This window comes from Zerene cesonia, chromosome 3, assembly GCF_012273895.1.
Source record: "Zerene cesonia ecotype Mississippi chromosome 3, Zerene_cesonia_1.1, whole genome shotgun sequence".
NCBI lineage: Eukaryota > Metazoa > Arthropoda > Insecta > Lepidoptera > Pieridae > Zerene > Zerene cesonia.
The window spans coordinates 4,172,088-4,197,483 of NC_052104.1; the positions used below are offsets into that span (position 1 = coordinate 4,172,088).

The following is a 25,396-nucleotide window of genomic DNA, read 5'->3' on the forward strand; positions in this document are numbered from 1 at the left end:
TATATATTTCACAAAAGTATACCTGTTTACACCTGGCTGACATTAGGATGCGGCCAAGTGAGAGATGGCACCTTGAACTTATTCGGTATCTCAGGTAAATTTCTTTCTAATGAAATATATCTTTTAACAATTACAAGTGAACGTAATAGTTCAAAAATAAAAAATTAATTACATTTTAATTGAAATTAATTGCGGCCATATTTGGATGGGCACCTTTGCGGATCGGCATTGGTTTAGTTATAAATATCGATAAAAATTATACATTATTGATCAAACATATGAACGTATATATCACGCGCTCGGATCTTAGACAATAAGGAATCCATCAAAATGTAATCTACATAGACGTACTACTATGCCGATTTCATATGCAACATACGTAATCCGCTTTTCAAAATTTGTTCTACGAATTTCGTCGTTTGGCGAGTTACAGCAAATATTGTTTTCTAAAGAGTATCCTACAGTTGTCTGGCTGTGCTTTCTATAATTCTATATGGAGAGGCAAACATGGTTTCGAAATAACTGCTTCAACTCAACTTTAAAGAAAGGTTAGAATAATTATTACTCAGAAATGTACTCAGTCAGTCGGTTATATGATTATTTAATATGCAATCAAATATTTTTCACCATCACGATAACTATAAAGTAAACAAAGCTAGAGTTTACATCAAAAAATAAGCACAAAAGTCTGTTTATACTGTGTTATACTGCAATACATTGCAGTTAAACGTTTATATTTTATTCACGTATAATTTCGGTTCCTGCATTCCTTTTTATATGAATATCGATTCAACAATACTCTAACCAATATGCTTTAAAGGGAGAACAAATTTTTCTTTTCACATATTAATAAACGTGCATAGAAGCCGTGCCATAGTGCTGGAAAATATATAGAAACTTTCAATCTTACCTGACTCTTCATAGGATCAGTGTTAATCTGGCACATGTAGGTTCCGGAATCTTTGGGCTCTACGCTGCTGATATACAGTTTCCAAGTATTGTGACCGTTGTGTGTGACCGATAGCCTTGGATTTATGTTCACCATGTGTGTGTGTATCGCCAGAATTGTTTTGGTGTCCGATTTTATCCATGCCACCTAAAATAAATAAAAATTGTTTACCATTGCCTTTTCTATAGCCAAGAGTGAATATTACTTTTTGTTGTTCAAAATAGTTGTTCAAAGTAATTTTTTTGTACATCTAATTTATATTGTAAAAAAAAACGTTATACAGCATTACAAGCATTATATCTTAGAAATTTTGAAAGAATAGAAAAAAAATTTTCTATTCTTTCAAAATTTCTAATTTATAAAGCATTTCAATGCTATAAAGCTAAAAATTAAATTTAAGCATTATATATCTTAACCCCCAATTTAAAGAAAATTATTCAATAAATATCACATGCAACATCAATCGTATATTTTATTCTATGCTAAACTATTTAACTGTTGAAATCTTAACCATGTTAAAAAACAGCTGTTGTAAAAAATTACTGTGTTTATCTATTTTAATTTTGTGTGTTTTACTCTTCCTAGATATCTGTTAAGAAAGATTTCACAATGTCTCATGGGAAATCAGAAAATCACGAGATACAGTTTTTAGAATGAATAACTCGAATTGTAGCTCATTATAAGGAAAATCCACTATTTTTAAGTCTCAAATAAAAACGTAATTGAAAACGCGTCGAAATGTTCAACGTTATACAGCGTTCTGGTTAAAAAATTACGGAGATATTTGTAGATTACTAATGCAAAATAATAAAAATGGAATGATTTAAAAACAATGATTTTAGATGTAATTCATTTCCACATTTACTCTTATTTTAACGGGCGTTTCTAAAAACGAAGGAACTTAATTAAAATCCGATTTGACTTAATTTGATTTGTCTTAGTTTTGGTTCTCGAAAACTCCGTCGGTTTTCAACCGATTGGTGTAATTATATTTGTAGTTGATAGGAATTTCTTGCCTTTGGGTCTCATTTTAAAATCTGTGGCACATCCCTACCCAGAAACATCAGTGACCTTCTTCGTACAAAAAAATGATAATAACTTATTTTAAAAAATCATGTTATATTATTATATTATTATATACATTACCTTATACCCGCCAAGATGATTGACAGTACACGTGAAGTGCACATCTCTGCCCAATGCAACGGTAATATTCTCAAGAGGAGCGAGAAACTCCGGCTCCTGCTCGCCGTACCCGGGACCCTGCAGCTGACCTGCAATACCGCCTAAGTTATCACTTTAATATCAGAGGACTGCGCTTTGCAATAAACTCACTATTAATGCGTTCAATTGTAACTGTTTTGTGAACGCGATTGTACTGCAATATGCTTGTGCTATCGAATTATGAGGTTTCATTACGCTTCCTCATTATTTTAAAGATATATCAAAACAATGGAAACGGCAAATTCAACGAGATATTTGTTATTATCTTTGCGGTATACTGCAATACGGGATGAATCTCTATTGGATTTGATAGAATTTTCTATCGGGATTTGTTCACAATAAATTGATAAATATCAAAATACCTGTATAAAAATGCTCTGCAAATTAGATTTTCACTGTATCCGAATTGAATCAAAAGAATGAATATTGAATTGACTTTTAGACTCGTTTGAAATGGGGGAATATAACAACACTCTCATATTGCTAACATCGTTGATTTTTATTAAAATTAATATTTGTAGATCGTTAAAATAAATTACGTTTTGGGATCATTGTACGTTTATTATGTTTGAACAATTTACTGAACGATATAATTGCGATTTGAACAAAACGATACAAAATAAAAATCTAAATTATATGCTACGTGGAACATTTTTGTAATGTAAAATATAAATAACTCAAAATATTTAACATTTTTATAACAATTACTAAAGCTATAAACAACAACCATACTTATCAATGTTAACCGTTGTTATAGCATAAGCATAAAATAAGAAATTAGATAATACAATATACATATTACAACCCTTTAAATTTTAAGAAGCATAAATACATTTATACCTAATCAAGAGAGAAAGATTTAGAATTTATATTTTTAACTGAAAAAATATCAGCATAAAATAGAGCAAACTCACTTTAGCGTACCAATAAAAGAAAAGTATAATGCATCCACATCAAACAAATACTAGAGCACAGCATGCTTCCATTAAATTGTTGTCGCTGTTTGTAAACATAACTTTCTATGCTTCATTAATAGTTTATAGCGTTTAAACCTTTTATAGAAGATTATGTTCTATCATTTGAGAAAAAAGACCGATTTTCTTTAATTGAGTTAAATACATTTTGTACAAGCTTTTCGCCCATTATTTCGCTCGTGTAGTAATAAAGAGATGGACACCCTCCGGGTTTTCCCACACACAGTTCACATTTCGTAAAATTCTCGGGGTTAAAATATGCTAAGTTTTTTTTCGCCTCAATATACACTGTATCAAATTTCAACTAAATCGGTTAACTGAATTGATTTTGTGGTCAAGACACACACAGAGATACTTTCACATTTGTCATACTAGCAGAGATGTAATTATACTCGTAAAGTGAATATTACTTAAGTGACAGTCGCCATTAGCGCAAATTGATAGCTATCAGAATCAACACACTGTGGTTCGCAAATAACTATCACGGGTTCGTAAACAACGCCACATAATTATTAGTCTTCAATTTACATTTATATATGCGTGAATCTAACATATACGTTACTCACGCATTGAAAACATTGCAGTAGAGTTTCCTTCATAATGAACTGATTGCAATTAGTATCAGCCATTTAAAAGCGGTCAAGCGTTATTCATAATTCGGTTTTGGTCACCAGCAGTCGCTTTTTGGCGTCCAGTGATTAGGGACAAGTATTGAGAAGGCTACCGCTCTAAAAGGGTCACACTAAATGTCCCATACTGTGACATCAAAACGATTAATGGCTTTGTGGCAGAATTTAGGATGGCCAAATATTTTCGGCCAATTCGACTAATGCAAAATTCTAATTCAATGTTTTTTTACGCTTCACGGTGACCTGATTGCGGTGTTCCATCATGAATGATATATTGCTTACTCCGCTTATGTTCGTTATAATTTTGACGGACATTAATTCGAAAATACGTTAGAGATAAAGGCACCTCCATATAGACGAAACAAATACATATATAAATTATTAAATTCCAACATGTGTAGTGTAGAAGTGTGAGTGACGTGATTCAATTAGACCAAACTAAACAAGAAATAGTTAATAAAACTTATATGTAGCAAATAAAGTTTATTTAAATAATTGAAAAACGAGCAAGTTCCGTTATCTTTAAGATATCACTGCAGTCCAATAAATTCGAAAGCAATTATTGACAGTACAAATACAGTCAGCTCATGCCGACAAAATAAAACAAAGGCTTATTAATTTCAGACCGGCTGTCTACGCGATCGGTGCTTCGTGTACAATAGGATCTGTTGTAAAATGACGTCGATTAAATAACGCTTTATCTGGACCGTCAAATTACCAGGATACGAGCAGAGTAGTGATCACGGCATCATTATTGAGCCCGCATCAATTAATCCCTATGCAACTATGCGTTGGTTTCCGCCTTTCTATGTATCATTTACCACGTTAAATCATGTGAAATTGAGTTAAATGATTTCAATGGAAGCAATTCGATATTGTTTTCAATGCTCGCATGGTTTTAATGATATTTCAATAATTGATTGAAGATTCTGTTCCTTCATGGCATAAAAAATGTGTTAAATCAAAACGTATACGTGAAAAGTTTATATCATGCACAAAAACATGGGTGACAAATATTAAAAGACTGAAGACTTTGGCCAATTCATTACATCAAATGAAGAAAACACAGAGGATGTTATAATTATAAGTACGACTATATTCTTATAAAATATATGACAATACATTTTATAAACAACAACATCCGAATCAATCTTTATAATAGCTTGAACATTATCAAAGCGCATCCAAGCTCCTTATTCAAACTATTAAAAGTGTTCTGTATAACAATCTCGTTTGCGAGTTATAGAACTTTAGATCCGAGCTAATATACTATCTGCCAGTTATTCCTACAATGTGCTACTCTGACACAAATTCCAGTTGGACAAGCTTTCCCCCTTCCAATTGTCTGAACTAAGATTTACTCAGTAGATGTTATGATGTGTAAACTGTTTTTTTATAAATTGTTAACTTTTTTCTGAACAATATTTAATAGTGTTATTTATAGCGTAGAATTTAAATAATTCATTTGCATCAAAATTGTATCTATACATATAAAGGAAAGTCATGTTTATTATATATACCACTTATAACTCAAGAACGGCTGGGCGGTTTTAATGATTTAAGATTCGCCGGATTGCTCCGGCTTGGATTAAGATAATAATAATTCATACGAAATTTAAAAACATACAAAAAATTCTACCCGGGGTGAGCAGCTAGTAAAATGTTTATTTTATATTTAATATTATGCTTACGCTATGTATGTAAATAACACAATTTTATGGCTCGTAAATCAAAAATAGATTCACAAACATGAGCAAACTACAACCCCATAAATCATCCTCGGTTCAAAAACATTGAATTTATGTTAACATCAAACAAAAAACAATATCTAGTTCTGTTAAAAATTTACATAGAATGCATAACCACGTAAATATAATTGTCAAAACATACTGTGAATTATTATTAATATAATTCCAATGAAGTAGCGAATCGTTAAATGAATATAAATTTAAAATTGTGTCAACTCACTGCCAGTTAATGAGTTTCCGGCCTGCTGGTTGATATGAGCTTAAATTAAATCTACGTAAAATTGATTTATTTAAAGAAGTAAGATAAAAAATTACAGACACGTTAAGATTATACGTACGAGACAAATCTCACTAATATAAACGACGTGCGAATAGAAATATTGAGTGGGAAACATCATGATAACATGGAACAAGATATGATACAATTTAAACATTTGTAAGTGCATTATCACTCATATAATCAATACTCAATCAAAGTCTTAAACATAAAAACACATGGAATGTATTCTTTAAATGGCAATAACGGAAGTTTTATTTTTTAATAATATGTTTTAGTGCTATTGCTTTCATTTATTCAATTAAATTCAGTTTTGATACAAACAACAATTCATCGGACCTGCTGTTCTATATGATTTTCAGAGACAAAAGATAAAACGAAAAGAAATGAAATAAAGCAACATTTGACTAAATTTAAAGTTGATTTCAATGTTTACCCGGTAAGCTTAGATATGTAATATTAATATCGAATATTCAGTCACACTATTTCAACATATGTTTGCTGCAACTTTATTGAAAATACAGTAATTTTTATCATATTATTATGAATTTAAACGTCGAATTATAAAAGTCGAATATGTCATAAAATCTCAAATACTGAGTACAGCAATCTATATAAAATATTTATTATTCGTTAATTCCACAAATTATTCACACGTTTATAAAATAAAGGCAAGTTTTATTTTATTTTATTTCAAGTTAAACGATAGCGGCAGTTAATCTAGACCGTGTCAAAAATGTCGCATCAAAGTTTTTTCATATAAGCGAATTTCACACCGAATGAAAATTAATAACTGTAGCATCGTCCATCGGCCACCACTAACTTAAACGACGCTCCCGTTTATCTTGATATCACTTTACGACGTGAAATATATAATTTGATAAGATTTGCGAAACATTCTGAGCTCGTTTAGAACTGAATCTAATTTTTATTTAAAACTTATTTGTCGAATATTATAACTAAACAACCTGTGTAAAAATAATATATTATATGATTATCAAAATGATATTACATCTTATTGTGTAATACTTGGACGTATATGTTTCAAATCGTCTCTTAGTTAAAAGAATAAACATGTTTTCTAAAACTGATTTCTTAATTCATGTCATTAATCTACGAATGTGTAAAATACGTTTCTACTTTGTATTTACTAAAGAATTTACAACAATAATGGTTTGACTCTAAATAAATTGAAGTCTACTCTTTACATTAGTCTCTTTTATTTATATAAATAAGACCTATTTTCCACCTGATCTTGATTTAAAACTAATCAGTGTTTTGATCAAAACATAAATCATATTTGTACGCATTTCGAGTTTCATTGCAGCTCCATCCGATTACGTATTTCAATTATTCAGTATTTTACGCCCATCGAGGTCTATAATTACATTCTGATAGAATCGCATTAAATTCACCACGCGCTCGTAATTTCCATACAGATAATGCTATGATTAGCTCTTATCAAGTAATTATAAAAAAAATTTTTTGAAAACTGATCCGTCCTTCGCTTTTCTCACGACTGAATTAATTTATTAAGGAATTATACACGGAGGAATCCACCATGGATACTGCACAGATGAGTTAAAAGCGTTAAGCAATTAAAAGAAAGGTTGTTTAGACTGTTTTCAATTAAACTTGGAATCTGCTAAGGCAACGTTCTAACGTCAACGTAAGCGTGCCGACAACGTGAGAGAATCTGGGTCGGCATTGCTTCTAAACTGCAGCTAGCGTAGACAGTCATTAAAGCGCAACAATTTGTTCGATCATGTATGTAGGGTTAGCTTTATGGTTTCACAGTATCGATCACAAAGTCTAGACAAATGCAGCATATTTATAATCAACACAGATTTTTATAAAACTCTAATATCTTGTTTAATGCCTTCATCATGTAATTATAATTAAGCAAAAGTAATAAAAAGTGTCGCTTGAAGATAGAAATTAAATTGCTACATTCATTTTTAAATTAAAGCGCAGGTTTTAAAAGATGCTGCGAACGATGAAAATGAACATTGGCCGGTGACTTTCGAGGGAAGATTTAGTGGCACTCACATTAATTTATTCGGTGGCAGGAAGAGAAAATTAATGTTTTCAAAGAGGCGTAAGGAGGTGCCGGACAGGATATTAAGCCTTTCATCAGGCTTGCTTTAACGTTTCGTTTAGACCAAATTTACTAATTGCACCAAATCAAATGTGCCTTTGGATTACCTGCCGTATTATATATTAATGTCAATAGCTGCAGTTATTGACATTCCTTATTGATTAATTGTAAATAACCACACATATTTACATTATATTAAAGTACAATGAGAAGTTCTTAAACGCTGGTAAATAATCTATAGCATTAAAATTAACTTTAAATAAAATTTGAGAATGAAGTGTAGACAAAGAAATGCAGAAAATTTATTAAAAAAAAATAACTTTTAAACTTACCAGCCACAATAGTAAGGAGAGCAAATGTAGAAACTAGCGGGAGCCCTCCGGTTTCCATGGTAACGGCTCGCGAACGCCTCAGTACCTCCGCAGCCATAATGTCAACAGACATTTGATTTTCAACCGGCTCTATCTCACATTTCGCCCGTTATAATACCATTATACTCTTCGGGAAATTAAAATTTTATTGTCTTCGCTTCTACAGACATAGCAAATATTTTTCTTCGCTATTCTATGTTTTATTTTCTTATTGTCATGTTATAATGGTGTCCTTTGTTCCCGTCACATCTGAAACAAAGGAAAAAATATTTAAAAAACAAAACAACACAACTAATAGAAGTTGATGTCTACATATTAATGCAATTTAAATAATATTTTCAACGTACAATGACATCATTAACTAAATATGATTTTTCATTTATGTTAAGCAAATTCGTATTACAATGATCATGTTAAGTTAGAAAAATATTATTTAATTAAAATAGCAATGACAATTGTCGTTGTTTTTATAGGTCGATATGGAGTGGAGTTTTTGAGCTGTTTTTTTTTTGCGTTTATGCTTTTAGTATGTATTTATTAGTCCTCATGTAGTTATTGACAAACTAAAACATTTCAGCAGTCCACACCACAGCTTATTTTAAGGAAATTATACGATTACTTTACTCGAAAGTGGAGATGGTCTGCTTATATCTTGATTTAAAGCGAGTTTTTCTTATATATCTGTTACAATAGTACAGGGTCAGATTATGAAGTCTGGCGACTTTGGGGCAAAGCAGTGGAGTCCCTCTTTACCCCAAATTATTTTCGATATAAAATGGACATATTTTCCAGTCTAGTTTCCCTTTTAATTATTTTTTTTTCGATAGTTTTTTAGAGAATGGGCTATGGCCCGAGTCCCCTAAATCCGGCTCTGCATTTGTAGGAAAAGCACTGCTTAAGATGAACCTGATTTATCTTTTCAATAGTATTTCTTTTTACTTCAACTAAGAAGGACTTAGTTGAATTAAAATATTCCCGAGCATTCACCAAAATTGTATTAAATTGCTCTTTGGTATAATACAGAATAAATTCCACAATCTGATAGACTGATTCTGCCTGATGAGAAATAAAAGCTTTTTATTAAATGCATATTATATGCTTATATAAATAAAAAACTCGCTCTAAGTTATTAGAGCATAACTAATTAGATAAGAAAGAGATCCATTTATTTACTGAAATATAGCTGAGGTTGAAAAGGATAATATCTGCTTTTATTTTTGAGAAAATTGCAATTTGTCGGACCAAATAAAAAAAAAAGTTATAGTATAAAGGAGCTGGTGGTTCTCCTGATGGTAAGCGATCAGCACCGCCCATGAACATTTGCAGAGGCTTTATGCGACTTCAAATGGATTGCCACCTTTGGTGAAATTATTTATCGAGAAATAACACTGCTTTTCTTTTAAAACTGAATATTGTAAACAGTATATCATTTATATCCAATAGTTAATCAATACATTGCGTTACATGGCCTAAATAGCTAAATCTTACATCTACATACAATTACAGGTAGAGCACCTATGATATAAAGTAGTATATTCAAAACTATTCATAGTAAAAATCAACAAATCATATTTTTTATCAAATCGAATATAAAGTTTTAAAAATAAATCTATCTAAAGGAAAATAAACATTGCTTCGCTGGAAATAGAAAAACACGGCTCTAGGAAAACTTTTAAGCGATAATGTTTACACTTTCGTATGTTATATTACTCAACCGATGCCAATATGTCCTTCTCTTTCTTACCTATCACACATTTTTTTTCTATTTTATCTAGACACAGATATTATATAAAAGAAAGTTGCGTTAATTACAATACCTATAATTTAAGTACGATTGATTGAGGAGGTTTGCCGTAATTGTCTGCTCTTTAATTGTAATAACTAAAAAAGAATAAAATTTCCCCTGTTCACATTCAACTTTAAGAAAATTAAAAAAAAAAGTAAAGTAAGTTATAATGTTGGGACGACATTACCTAATGTCTTATAAGTTACTAACAATGTGTGTGTGTGTTTGTATTTATCAGTAACATCGTTGTAGAAATATATACATATTCATTTTCAATATAATGAAAGATACTTGTTACATCCGTGTTACAATACTCCAGAGCTTTTATGAAAGGTAATATAACACTACGAATGGTGCTAAGCATTTATTCATATCTGCTAAACAATGAACACAACAAGGTTCACAAGTAGGTACCCGGCACATAATATGTAGCGATGTGGATACAGCTTTACATGGGCTCTGTGATAGTTTTTTATTACAGCAGTTTCCGCGCGTAGCGTGAACAAACTCAGATAAAACACGAATGATTGTCGGACTGTTACTATATTGTTTCGAGTGTTTGTTTGTTCCTTTTGATTTATCGTATCTTTATAAAAACCGAAGCAGAAATAATTGTTAAAACGCAATCGAAAAATAGATTGTTAATTCTTTTATTACTTATTTTTTATTGAAGCTTCTACAAATAATGATTATTTATACATAAGCATTATAATATAATAAGCGTAACATTAAATTTATCATTATATTGATCATAATTATCTGGCTCGCAATGAAATAAATTTCTCAGTCAATTATTTTAACAATAAATCAGATGTCATGTGTGTAATGTGCTTAACACAATTATTTAAAAAGATATTGTATGTGAAATTGCGGAGCCTGAATAACACAATAAATCACTTCACATAGAATGATCGTTTACAGGATATGCCACTTGGCACAATCGATTGAAACGCGTTCACTCTGGTAACATGCGACGGCAGTGTCTTTGCCATAGGAACGGGCGTCGCGACAATAAACAATATAAACAACCCTACCCTGCGTTTGACACCAGCCCGTTCGGAGTGGATTAGAGCGCTCTACAGGGAGTTCGGCAGCATTTAGGGAACGTAATAGCCTTCCACCGTGACCTGTTTTAGTTGCGACAAATAGAGATTTACGGGATTGCCTTTCGGGCTTTCCAAAGGGCACCTATTCTTCCCTATAAAATTCAACGCTCTGTATACCACACGGTAACTTTATTCTGCCACTTAAAAACACGTTTTACATTCAATGCTTTGTGTCTTCTATAAAAGTCTAACACGAACTGTCATTCGATTACTCTCATTCGACAAACTGTCCAACAAAGTTTCGAACAATTTAATTCCCCTTGAAATATGCACGAAAAATTTGCCAGCAAAAAATGGGCGAATGAACGTTTAACGCAGACATTAATAAAAATGAACGAGTGTAAAATAAATGTTTTTGAGTGAAAGGAAGAAACGATGTGGACGAAGTGAAATCAATAGGACAGTATTTATTGACAACATAAGGTTAAAAACGAATATAAATTAATTTCATGGAATACGCTATGCGTATTTTTGTAACGATCGTTTGATACTCTAGCAGGAAGTCATCCAGTAGATTAATAATTTTACATTTGTATACAAAGACGGCATGTTCAGTTATCTCGCGAGTGCCACGCCACTGATACGAGTCTAACCAGCCTCCACTCCGCGTCCTATTGTCGTATTTACATTGTCTATGTTCATCCTCAAATTCTGATTATATTAAGTAATACATTTGAAACTATTGTTATTCATGATACTGCGAAACATTTTGAACTAACACAATCAAAAAGCAATTAATATAGAGAACTACTTTAGTTTTTTTAATTAATTTATTATTTTACGTACAAATGTGGAAATGAAGTTCTATCAAAAGTACCTACATATATACCATACATTGAAATATGCACAGTTCTATTTCATAAAATTCTACTTTAGATAGTTATAACTTTTTGTACAGAATCTATTATCTGTATAAAAATAAACAATTTATTCAAAATTTCAAGGAAGTTTTGTACAACTTTTAGTTCCTTATTTATTATTCTCTTGCACGAATTCGTTCAAATGCGAAAGCTGAGAATGACAGCGATATCGCAATTCACGAAAATTAAATATCGGCTCAAATTTAGAGGGGGTCTAAAGCCTATCCTGGCCAGACGCCAAACTAACGTTAATACTACACACTTCAGCTAGAAATAACTTTAAAACCTTCACTGGTTTAGCGGATCGATGGCATCGTAAATATCATTTATATACTACACGAAAACATTTTAACAATTTTTCTCATATAAATTCACTAATTTCCTTTTCAGAGCTTCTATGTCAACAACTTCTTAATTACAATTGATGCAGACATATACTATTTTATTGCTTTGGGTTGTACCTTATTTATACACAAAATTATTTAGAATTTTATGTTTTCGTCATAATTTGTTTGCTTTAAATTATTATCACATATAATTTTCTAAATATTACCCTTTAAATACGAAAGGAATGCAATTAAATGAATCATATCGCTATACAAAATCACAGGTATTCGAATTGCAGTCGGGACCATACGGACAATAACCTTTCCATATAATTAATTGCATAGCGCATGTTCTTTGAACTCGAGCTTTCTTAATTCACAATTAAAAAGTTAAATTGTCTGTTTAATTACTGCCATTGTGGTGGACGTATACCCATTATTCAGAATGGCAGTCTGCGAAAATTTTCGTAAAAATTTTACGCAAGTAGCTACCGCTTAATCGTAATAAGTAATTAGCTTATCTGTATGTCTTTGTGCGTCTGAAGGGCAGATGAGGATAATCGCGTTGTATAGATTTTCAAACAAATTTTATGATGTACTTTTAGTTTAAATAAAACCTAGCTGCGCCACGCGGTTTCACCCGCGTAAGTCCGTATCTTCTAGGAGTATCACGATAAAAAGATGTCTATATGTTATTCCAGTTGTCCAGCTATTTACGTACCAAATTTCATTGAAATCGGTTTAGTAGTTTTTGCGTGAAAGAGCATTAAACACACACACATCTTTACAAACTTTCGCATTTATAATATTAGTAGGATAGGATGGGATTATTACCAACGTAAAAAATACCAGCCCGAGCGAAATTTAAGAATAACAATACTGACAAAAATGCATTTTTTTTTAAACTTGTAATATGTATAAATTCAATTAGTGTTTGAATTATCAAAAATTAAATAATATTTAAAGAAAATGTCATTTCGATTTAGCATTCTCGACGCAGGTAGGTATTAGGGAAAAGAAAAAGGTATTTGGAATTCAACTAAGTCGCAAACTGTGACAAAGTTAAAAAAGTTCTCAATTAATTACATCCATTGCGGTGAAAACTTCGCTCGTTAACCGACAATTCCCTTAAATTCTCATTCAATTAAGTGAATCCCTTTACAAAAGTTTTGAAAAAGAACTAGCGATCCGTCATTCGCATACGAAAGGGTCAAAATGGATACAATTTATACTCCTAATTTCACACTCGGACTTATTATTCCGACTGTACGTTATATTCGTCGAACTGTTGCGTAAAACAAGGTAAATTTCAAAATTTATTTGTAGAAAATCAAAAGCAATCGATATTTGTGGAAGATCAGGAATCTTCCACTTCATATGCAATGGCGAAAGACAATTATTATAAAGTTTTTTTGTAAATTATAGATATTTGAATTCAATATCTAAACAATTTAATTTTTGGATGGACAAATAGCAACACAATATATGTATAAAATCTCAAATACAATGAGCTCATGTCGACTAGTGCAAGAAATATCGTCTACTAGACTTTATCACAATACTGTTTGCTTCAAATGCACAAATATTTTGTTTGGTGAGCGAATTGGTTCTGTATGCATCTCTCTTTACCGAGTCACTATAAAAACTCTACTAATAACAAATGTCTATTCATAAAACACGCTTACATTTATGAAGGTCGTGGATATATCAAAATGGATGAAGCGAAATTTCATTTATCGGAAAGTCTCGGTCATCACTCACTGGTGGCCAAGTGCTGCCCAAATATTGGACCGCCACTTGATCCGGGGTGATCCATACGTGTAATAAAACAATCATCGTTTTACTGCACAATGTCACAAATGTATGTACCAATTGAATTTTATTGTAGAATTTACGATTAACTTCTGGGTGTGGATACAATGCATATAGAAATATTATATCTATCTCTTCTTAATAAGTCATACATACTAATAGAAGAAATTAGTTAATATATACGTCCATTGCGTATAAGTAATTATTCGTCATCTATAATGTATTTAGAATGTCGCTTCTCGGCATTTTGACTAAGGTGTATGTTTGTATGTGTTGTATTTAAAAAATGTTCCACATACAGGATATTTCATTAACTGGTAAGAGGATAAGAGCCATTAGGAATATACGATTAATAATTTATTCAAGACAGTTGCATTATAGAGAGACAGTTGCATACAATACATTATTACATATAGTTACATATAATACAGGCGCATATAATAATAAAAATTGTAATGCCTGATTTCCAGTTCTCTTAACTAAAAATTCATTTATGGAACAAGGTATACGCTCTTACAATAAATTCTTCCTAGTATTAAGAGTCTAGTAGTGTTAAATTTAAAACCTATATTAAAAATGTATAAGTTCAGAGAGCCTACTATAGCGTTAATTAATATTTGAAGGATGAAAACCCATGGGATGTTGACGCTTAAGAACCACAGGACAGTTCTTTAGAAACATTATTATGTATACATATTACATATGTAGAATAAAAATTTAAAATTGACACGATTGAGAAAGAGCAACTACAGAGTTTCTTGCGGACTCTTTTCTGTAGAAACTTCCAAACCGGTGGTAAATGTGTGTTATGAAGACTCAAAAGTGCTTCTATATGAAGTCTAATTGAATAAATATATGTTTGAGTTTGCTTTTAAGTTTATTATTATCGTATAGAACTATGGTATACGTATATAACCTATCGTATAGGTATATCTAATGAAGAACATTTCATTGTACATATTAAAGCAAATATTTAATAGGATTAAATTGTAATATGAACCCAGAAATCCATATGTACTATATAACAACCTTTGTTAACCCATTACTTATTAACTACCTTTTGTAAAAACATATGATGAATAATAATACAACTTATCAAGTTTCGTGTTAATTAACATTACATCCTTTGAATTAGACGTATTCATGATTGATACGTTACACTTTCTGTATGTAAACCCTATACTTATATTATTACCTTAAACAAGTAAAAATTTATATTAATTTGTTTATGACTAAAATCAAAAATACCTCATTAATGTAATCCAATTAATATCGCACGCAATGAATCATTTCTCAAAATGCAATTCCATTGGCATTCATTAATAGACTCTGGTTTCCATTATGTGCTTCGACATAGGAAATATTTATGGCTTGCAGCGAAAGCAATGATGTTTTTTTCAGCTTCCATCGACGTTTTCATAAAATCATAACATTCTAATCGCTTCCCTTAAAGCAATTTCGGACATTCCTCAATAACGTATATTGACGAAAATTAAGAATTAATATTAAATTACAAGGAGACCAGTGTATTACATTTTATAGATACTATATTGTACTCTATATGGATTCGCTGTTTGTACGTATACATACATTTTTAATATCATCTTCACATACTAAAACACAAATAACTTAAATTGTAATAAAATAAAAAACTACTATTATAACTTTAAATGATATTTATAAAACTATCCGCGTGCTCTATTGAAAATTTGTAACCGCTTTGTTTTAATAATTAATTAGAGAATCGTTTACATTAGAACTATTTGTATAATTACGTTAATATACAAAATTACGTAACTCGCTATCTTAACCACAATACGAGGATAGTACAAAATAAAAGTCAAAAGTGTACGAAGCCACGTTTTGCCATCACATAATAACGAGCCTATTGAACGTACAAAATGTAATAATGTGTGTGCATCATATTTTTCCAGTGAACTGGGAGAAACGGAGGTCGTATTTGGTGGAATTACCCGGTGTCGGGCGCACGCCCGAGGGTCTGTTATTTGGTACATGTATTGGAAAATCTTTATGTTATTATTTACGCGACGGAAATTCACGTTAATGCCTATCGCGTTGTAATTCGTATATATCATTATGTTAAACCCAAATTGCCTTAAGTGAAAATCGTTTAGAGGCGATGAAAATTTATTATTTCGTGTTTATAATGTTCGATACTCGCTCGTAAAGTCTTAAACAAAACATCTCTGAACGTTCAGATTACACATTACGGAACGCGTATAACAACAGCTTTATATTAAGGATAAATATAATATGTGAAGGCTTCAAAGGAATGTTATTCATAAAGATTTTGTTATTATTTAGAGTTATATACAGAGATTGGCATTACCATACAGTTTTGTTTTATGATTATTACTATATATAAAAGTAATATTATAATATATATACTAATATTATAAAAGCGAAAGAGCATTATATGTTAGCTTGTCTGTCTTTCATGTCGCAACCGAGTGATTTTGTAATATGATTATTGTGTCTGCAGAGTAAACAAAGTACAAAAAAGTGTCTAAAATAATATACCTCTAGAGTCAATTAATCTCTAAAAAAAACATAATCATACAAAAAGAATAAGAACAACATATAAAATACAAGTCACAACTACACATATGAATAAAGTAAATGTACTATGCCTCATACTTCTGTACAATTTAAAAACAAATCGCGAAACAAACATGACATGCAAATTTCCCAATTTGAGCATTATCCTAATTGAAGTAAAACAGTGTGACTATCAAAATCACGAAAAGCTTGACAAAGGACGTAAAATCTATATTGAATGGTAGGCACTTTATCATTGTAATCAACGCTTCTCGGCGTGACCACGGGCGGAAATTGTGCAACGTTTTATCAAAATGATTCTGTTCCCGCCAAACCCGATAGATACTAATATTTGCATAAACCAGAATGATATAGCACAATCAAAATATCAGAATATAGTACCTTTGTGCTACATTGTATTTCTAATCGCTGTATTGTATCTTTATTATGATTGGATTTTGGATTTTATTATGATCGACACGAATGATGGAATGAAGTTTCTTTGTGGTTATATTTTCTCATTATAATGCTTGTCATTCAATAGTGTGTTAGTATATCTCAGAACATGGGTTGTTATAGAAAATAAGTCGATTTTCGCAAGATTTGCTTTATGAACTTAGTAGGTATTGAGTAAAAAGAAAATTTGTTATCAATGTATAAATTACCAATATCTGTAAAATACTCATGACTATAAATAACAATACATATAAAATAAACAAGTGTTAACTACCGTTTACCTCGATATTTTAGAGGAAACATTTCTAATTACGTTTTTTAATAATTATCGTATCTATGTTTTTTGGGTTAGATTCAATAGTTAGTCATTGATTATGGCCCCCGATACGATTAAAGATTCCCATCTCTCACTATCTCTTGTTGTTGGTGTCATCCAGACAAAACCAGCCACTATTTTAAGGTCAGAATCCCAACATTTCGTATGTCGTCCTTTGCTTCTTTTTCCGTTCTTGGGATACCATTCTGTTATTTTTTGATCCATTCATCAGTTCTCTTAGCATATGCCCTGTTAAACACGATATTAAAATTTTGTATGTTTCTTACCGTCTTTAAATTATGTAAAACCTTTCATTTTTTGTAACTTATTTTATCTCTTCTTTTAACGCCTATAACATTTCTCTTTATTCCGGTTTGAAAAACCCGGTACTGATCAACTGTTAAGTTTATCTGGAAACGCCCATGACATGTATTAAACATGGTAAATTTCATGATTTTAATACGTTCCTCTCCTCTATGGCGTGTCTTCATTTTCATCATTTCTCTAGGAGAACAATATGCCTTAAGTATACTGTATCACTCCGTAACGATCGCTATCAGCTTCGTTTAATTTTATACATTATTACGTATCATATTACATTTTACTGTGAAAAATTCTGAAACATTTTTTCTTTATCTTCTATAATGCAAATCGTAGTTAACTAATTTCAGCCGAATTCAAAAAAGGAGGTAATCGATGACTAAACAATCGACTGTATTTTTGTGTTTGTTATACATATATTTTGTTTTATAACGTAGTGTGTTAGCCGATTATTTCGGTTGTTTTTTTTATTTGTAAGCTAGTGCCTCCCATGTAGTCCCATTTCAATTTAGTCTATGTCTGACAACTTGAAGGCGATTTTGGTTTTGGTTAAAATATAATTATCATTTACAAAGTGTGCTTATAATTAGTTATCATTCCTAAGAACAACTTTTACGGACCAACTTGGCGCTGGCGGCTCTCAATAATAAAACAAAATACAGCTTTCAAAGTAATCAGACGTACATTTTCCAAATCGCAACTTTGTTATAATTAATATGAATAATACCTAGATTGTTTTGTTTAAGGTTTTTTACATATGCATGTATTTAACGTACGGAAGTAATTAGTTAATACTTTGTCTCAACCTAGTCTAAGTTATTTTAATAAAACTATGTATCCTATGTCCCATAGATACCAGATCTTTATCTTTCCTTAACACTGCTACGTATAACTGCAATTTGAAGACAATTCGCTTTATTTGCGTTACACTAAATATACTATACAATACGCTTTCGCGTCCCAGTATTCCCGAATTTCATTAAAAATATCTCCAGATATCACCAGAGAACAATAAAATTCAGCTTGAATATTAAAACATTGAGGTCGTGTTGCCGCAAAACATTAATCGTGGTACATCCAAGTAACTGTTGACAGGCTTTCTTCATAGATTAAAGATCGACCACCGGCTTAATATTTAATCCACGTCTCCGAGTTATAGATTAAATTCATTGAATTTAATAAAGATAAAATTTTATAGCAATAGAATTCGTGTTTAATCTTTTGATTCAATTTACACAGAGTGAAAATAGACTGGGATTTGTTCCGTGAAGACAGACGTTAAGTATATTTTAGACTTGAATTTCTGTTTTATGTCAGATGTACAAACGAAATGTAAGTACACTTGAAACGTGTGATTTATCCTCCACTCCACTTCAAATATAGCCTTATCAATGAGACAATAATTCTGTTAGGTAAGACATTATTTTCTGGAAACTAAAAAATATGGACAAAAATGTTAATTGTTCTATTATACGTAGTAAATATTTGAATATTGCGTTTCTCAATAATAGAGTTAAAAAAATAACATCACTAACACATCGCCACGTACGAACGAATGTATCGTTGAGTCTCCAAACTCATTACAAAATAAATACATAAAGAATGTTATATTGCATCAATACAAAAAGCGATTCTATCAAGATCTTCAAGTAGCTAAGCATTTTCAGTGAGTATTCAACGAAATGTTTTTGTTCAGAGTACAACTAAGTGCTGCATACATTTCACATTGTTCAAGATTTTTTTGTTAGCTCTAAACGGGTTAACAGGCCAGCTGCTACTTCGCTAAACTTCAATGGCGAGGACGAAATAAAAACTTAATCTCCTTATGAAAAGCTCGCGTACACTATTTATATACCATAGCGTAAAAGATGTAGCTTCTCCATTCATTATAGTTTAAGGAATCCAAAATAATGGAGCGGAGTTTGCTTGAAAGATAATTTACATCAAACCATACACGCCTTACCCACACCACAAAGTAAAATATTTGCACGAGAATCCATCAAGATAATATCAATATTAGTCAACGAACGGCTACAGACTCAAACGACATTAATTACCAAAAAACATATGTGTAAAATTTGATTTTTTTTTTCATATAATTTAACAGTAAACAAATAAAGCAAATAATTTCTATAGACATCTTAATCATTTTTATCTATACTAATATTATAAAGCTGAAGAGTTTGTTTGTACGCACTAATCTCAAGAACTATTGGTCCGATTTAAATAATTCTTTGTTAAGTAGCCCATTTATTGGGGAAGAATATAAGGCTATACCACGGGTAGTTATAAATACAAGGTTACTAATTTGAAGTGAAAGATTTGTTAAGATAACTAATCTCCTTTATTAATTATCCTACAAATTTGATAATTAAATTTCTTAGAACTATTTACTCAATTTACACAAAAGCTTACAACTAATACATTCTCTCTTTTATAAGTAGATATGCGAAGTTATTTGTTATGTAATTGAATTATTGACAACACAAAATATAAGGGGTAAAAGATTAATTTAATTATACGATTTTGACACACAATATAGACTTAATAGTAAAGTACAAATGCATTTTACTCTGTACATTAGGATGTAATAAAACTGAAAGACATTGCAAGTTTATTTCCGAAAATCTGTTAATGCTAGACTTCCATCTGTTCATCTTTAAAACTTGAAAGATTTTTTATTCCATAAGCGAACAACTGAGCTGGTGGTTCACCTGATGGTAAGCGATCACCACCGCCCATGAACACTCGCAGTGGTTCCTGTCGAATGCGCTGCCCGTTTTTAAAGGGAAAGGGAAACGGAAACGATTGACGAGTGGAAAAAAAGAAATGGACTGGGAAGGCGAAGGAAAACGGGCAAAAACGAGAAAATAAAAAATGATATTTTATTATATTTTTTATATTATTGTTAAGCTTAAAAAGATTGTGTGGGTTAGTCAGCCTATCATAACAATTGAGTTTACCTAGACCAAATTCAGAATAATCAACGATTATTTAAAAAAAAAATATAATGAAAGACTTAATTTACAATTTAAGAATTAAGATTTAATCCACGAATAATTTAATGAATCTACTTTCATTAAATCTATCTTCCTACAAAATTAGTACTTTACATATTAAGCCATAGTGCATTGTAGAACATTAATTATTACATAACTTGATGCACGCTTCAGAAAAGATTTTTTATTGCGTGAGCATTGAGGATTAAACACCGCCATAGGAAGCCTCAATCCTTGCAGTGGGATCATTAAAAGGCTGATAATGATACCTCATGGCGCTTTGTAGTCTATTAAGTACATTTTTATTACCGGCAAGTTTCCCTCTACATACTAATATTTTATCATATCGGAAAGAATTTTTTCTGATATGTATCAAGATTTCTGGATTACTACGCCTGTTAGGCCAAAGAAAGTGCCAGAACACTTGTGAATTTTTATTATTATTATCCTACATGAATTCCTACAATGTTGTAAGGGATAATATCTGGGACAATTTGTAAAAGAATTTCTGAATATTCACTCAAAAATCTTGGTAATAACTCGAGTGCAAATCAAATAAATAACTGATGCTTCGAAATACTCGCAATGCTATGTCACAAAATCGTAAATAATAAAGAATAATTAAAGCAAAGTAATATTCTAACTAGTCGAGAAATGACTTATGCAATCTGTTCTACGAAGTTTATTTTAAACACTTCATTTTCTTTCTTGAAATTCAGAAAGTAATAAAAATAAGAACAATTATGCGTTTTTCATTTCCAATTAAATATATGGATGTATAATGAAAACACGTATCAAATGTTTAAATTATAATTTAATTATTAATTTATGATCTCTGACACTGTTTTGTTATTCAATCAACTTAATTCTGTGAAAATTTTAAGGACCATTAATTAAATAGTTATGATTGCGAATATAGGAAATAAGAAATGTATTACAATAATTTATCATGATATATTTCCTACAAAGGACAGGAGGTACAAAAAATATAGGTCCTTCTTTAACTGATTCAAATACTGACCCCGAACTTAAAACATACATTTTACGGTAAGTAATCCAATCCTTTGCATTATAATTGAATACAGAAGTTTAAATCAAATACGTACACAAATGAGAAGAGACGTTATTAGTATATAATATTAATTTAAAATAAATAAAAAAATCAGGTTGCCCACACACGAAGGTGGGAGATATAAATATAAAAAGATTAAACAATTATTGCAGTAAAATTACTAAAAATTAACCTCAAATATTACAGATTTTCTAATCAACAATTTATGCTATGTATTTTGTAAATAAATAGGCATTGGTATTTCAGACCGTCTATTTGGATAATGAGTATATTATACTAAAGGCAAACTGAAGCCGAATAAGAAAGTAATCCTAGCAATTAGAATTCTAAAGTCTAAACTCCCTCCTCGTTAGTTTACGTACCTAGATGCTTATTTAATATTTCTTTTACATTTTCTATAGTGATATTGTTAACAAATTCTCACAACAAAGCATTTACCAATTTAATAAAATAAAATATAAAATAAAAATATGAAACCAACACTCAACCTAAACAAATTATTTAACCACATTTCATTGGTATTTAGAAGGAGAAGTGTCAAGCTAGTAATTACATTAATATCTGAATATAAGCAAGTATTGCAGAAAATCTATGCACATCACATGTAAATAAATACATTTTATAATGGTTTGTTTGTAGTATCGTTTAAAATAAACAAAAAATAAACAGATTGTAGATAAATAAAAGCCAAGGAACTTCGTGCGGAATGAAGTCCTTTATGAGTAGTATGACACTCAACTAAGAGCACATCTATATACATTCTAAATTGGAGACTTACGAATATCAAATTTTATTCAATTTGATGTGCGAATAAGCTATAAAATTATATGTTAATAATTCTTACATCAATTTTTAATTCTTATTGCAAAAACTGACCGGTTATTACTGTAATGTTTTATAGTGTTGGTTTTATAACTGGGTCAGAGAAATGAGGAAAAGTTATTATTGGCCACAATAGGCAGTGTGAAGTAGACCTACATCAAAACGTTGTCACGGCGACTATTGTCGATTATTTTTTACGTTGAACGTCAACCAAGAGTTTTTATTCATCGACACTTCATTCATCTCAGCTTTAACGCTGACAGGTTCTTTGTAACCACGAACAATAAAAACAGTATCACGTAAAATCCAAATTAAAACACTTTTCAATTTGCTTTGGATTCAAAATGAAGTATTTCATTTACTCGAATGCTTATTACTAAAAAATCCGCATCGTTTGTCTATAAAAAGACGCGATATCTCTTGAAATAACGGCACTACAACTTTGTTTTCACGTGTCGCGAACATCTAAATTCAGTTACAAGTCGTCCGAAGTTTGTAAGAGTTAAGTGATTTATTATGAAAACAAAAGAAACTTAGTGATAAATGCACTTACCTCACATTGACAGCGACCACGGCACCCGCGGTTGCTCGTGAGAGGGCGCGAGAGAGACGGTAGTAACTTTTTATGCCGCGCAAATGTTTGGACGCAGCGCGAGGCACGGGTACCGACGATTCATTAACAAGGAGCGTGGAGACTGTATGCCGCCCGCGTCCCTCTGACCTCCCGGCGCATGCGTCTGTCGCCTCCAATCGCGCTCCTGTTGCATCTGAACACATCTGAAGCCGACATCAACGTAAACGCCATGAATACGCTTAATCGTCGAAATCTGATGACAATCGTGATCTACGCGGCCAGACTTGAGCAGACCTTGAAACGTCAAACTTGGAACGAATTTTAATTTAACACGGATAATTAATTTCGTTTGGATGGATGGGTTTTATGGCAATCTTGGAACTTATTTCACTGAGCGTTTTTACCTCATATTAAATTTAAAATTATGTCTAACAGTTTAGCAAAAAAATATGTATATATCAGAAGTAGTAAAAATAAACAAGAGGATAATAAGACAAAAGATTTATTTCATCAAAGATTACTTAATTAAATAATATAAAATCTCTGGACCTTCATCAGCCGTACAAGCTAAATCGTAATCCTTGGAAATACGTCGGACATTATTTATACAGGGCTAATAGCACCTAAAACCCCGAGGCGAGCTTCACTGAACATGAAACGGTTCAAGCCTAATCGATAAAAAACTGTATCGCTCACAAATAAAATTTAAAACAAACATTTTGATGTCAATAATGCTTTTTTATCCCTCCTAAATAAAGAAATTCACTGATTAAATTAAGAGATGAGTTAATTTAACAAACTGCATCCATCCCCAACAAATTGTTTATAGGTCGATCGAGTTAAATAGTCTTATTTTTTGCTTGTGTAGGATGTATTTAATCTAAATATTTAAAATTGTGACTTACCAACAATGAAGGAAAATCTTTTTGTGCATTTTTACTTTGGTCTTAATGGTAAGCTCTGAATGCTGTATAAAAGAAATAATCAGATAAATAATGCCCTTGAGCGCTTCAGAGTCGCCCTTTGAGAGAAGATTTAAGAGATAAAGAAAAATGTAGACAGCAGAGGCGCGTAAAAGAACGACACCGCCAAAAATCAGCTCAAAAGGATTCTTTTGAATTAATATTCACATAGAGTGTGAAGATTTCATTTGTCATAACTGAGATATAAAGGTACGATCATAGACTTCGTCGTACGATTTTTTTTTCTTTTTTTTATCCTACGTATGGTATTCAATGTAGAATATCGTTCAACATATTACCAGAACAGATAATATTGTATTAAACAGATAATGAGACATATATCTATTTATATAGACAGATTCAATTAGGAATGAAAACCAATTTCATTAAATTGGGTCTTAAAACAATTTCCATATATATGGAAATAGTTAGGTCGAGTATTATAATATCATAATATTAGTTATAAAGGTTATAATCACTAATCACCCCATCGCAATTTATTACAACAATAGCAGATTTTGAAAATCACCGTTTCATCTTTTAAAGCAATTTCATTTTAATGCGGCGCATAAAATATATATCAAATAAATTCCAGAAAGCATATTATCTAGGTACTCAGAATTGGTTTACTAATAACCGAAACATGAATAAATCCTTTGCCCTTAAAGTTCACAAGCGAAATTCCTTAGTAACGATCACAAGTCGAAAATACGAATAATCCAGGGTCCTCAAAGATTTGAAAGGGAATCTTTCCCTTTATTACATGCCCATATCCTTTAAATATTTTTGATAGCATAAATCGGCCTCAGAAAATATTTCACAAATAAACATTCAAATAACGAAAGCCATTACCTTTTTTCAAAGAAAACTAACTCAAGATATATATTAAAGAAATGTAATAAAAATGTCTCTATGATGTTCTCAGATGTTGATATAGACCACTCACAAAATAGTTTAAATAATTCTTAATACTTGAATGTAAGAGTTAAATTCTCTTCTGTTCGAATTGAGCCAATACGCACGAGGAAGGTACCACTGCCCCAAGAAGATCGGCATGAAACAGTAGATATGATGATGGGTCGGTTGGTTGGTTGGCTGAAAGGTTTTTGGAAATTTCTGATTACTGAAATTCACAAATATCAGCTAGTGTATGTA

General features: G+C 31.1%; 1 protein-coding gene across 1 annotated transcript in view; it reads right to left on the reverse strand.

Annotated features, from left to right (window-relative positions):
- The window catches only part of LOC119838884 (lachesin-like), a 49,096-nt gene extending 25,644 nt beyond the window's left edge, over positions 1-23,452 (reverse strand). The window contains exons 1-4 of the mRNA XM_038365031.1: positions 23,259-23,452; positions 8,232-8,519; positions 2,096-2,223; positions 911-1,096 (exon numbers count right to left, since the gene is read on the reverse strand). Of these exons, the coding sequence (XP_038220959.1) occupies positions 911-1,096; positions 2,096-2,223; positions 8,232-8,343 (426 nt within the window). The 5' untranslated portion in view covers positions 8,344-8,519; positions 23,259-23,452. The remainder of the gene's footprint in view (positions 1-910; positions 1,097-2,095; positions 2,224-8,231; positions 8,520-23,258) is intronic.
- Positions 23,453-25,396: the final 1,944 nt, after the last annotated feature.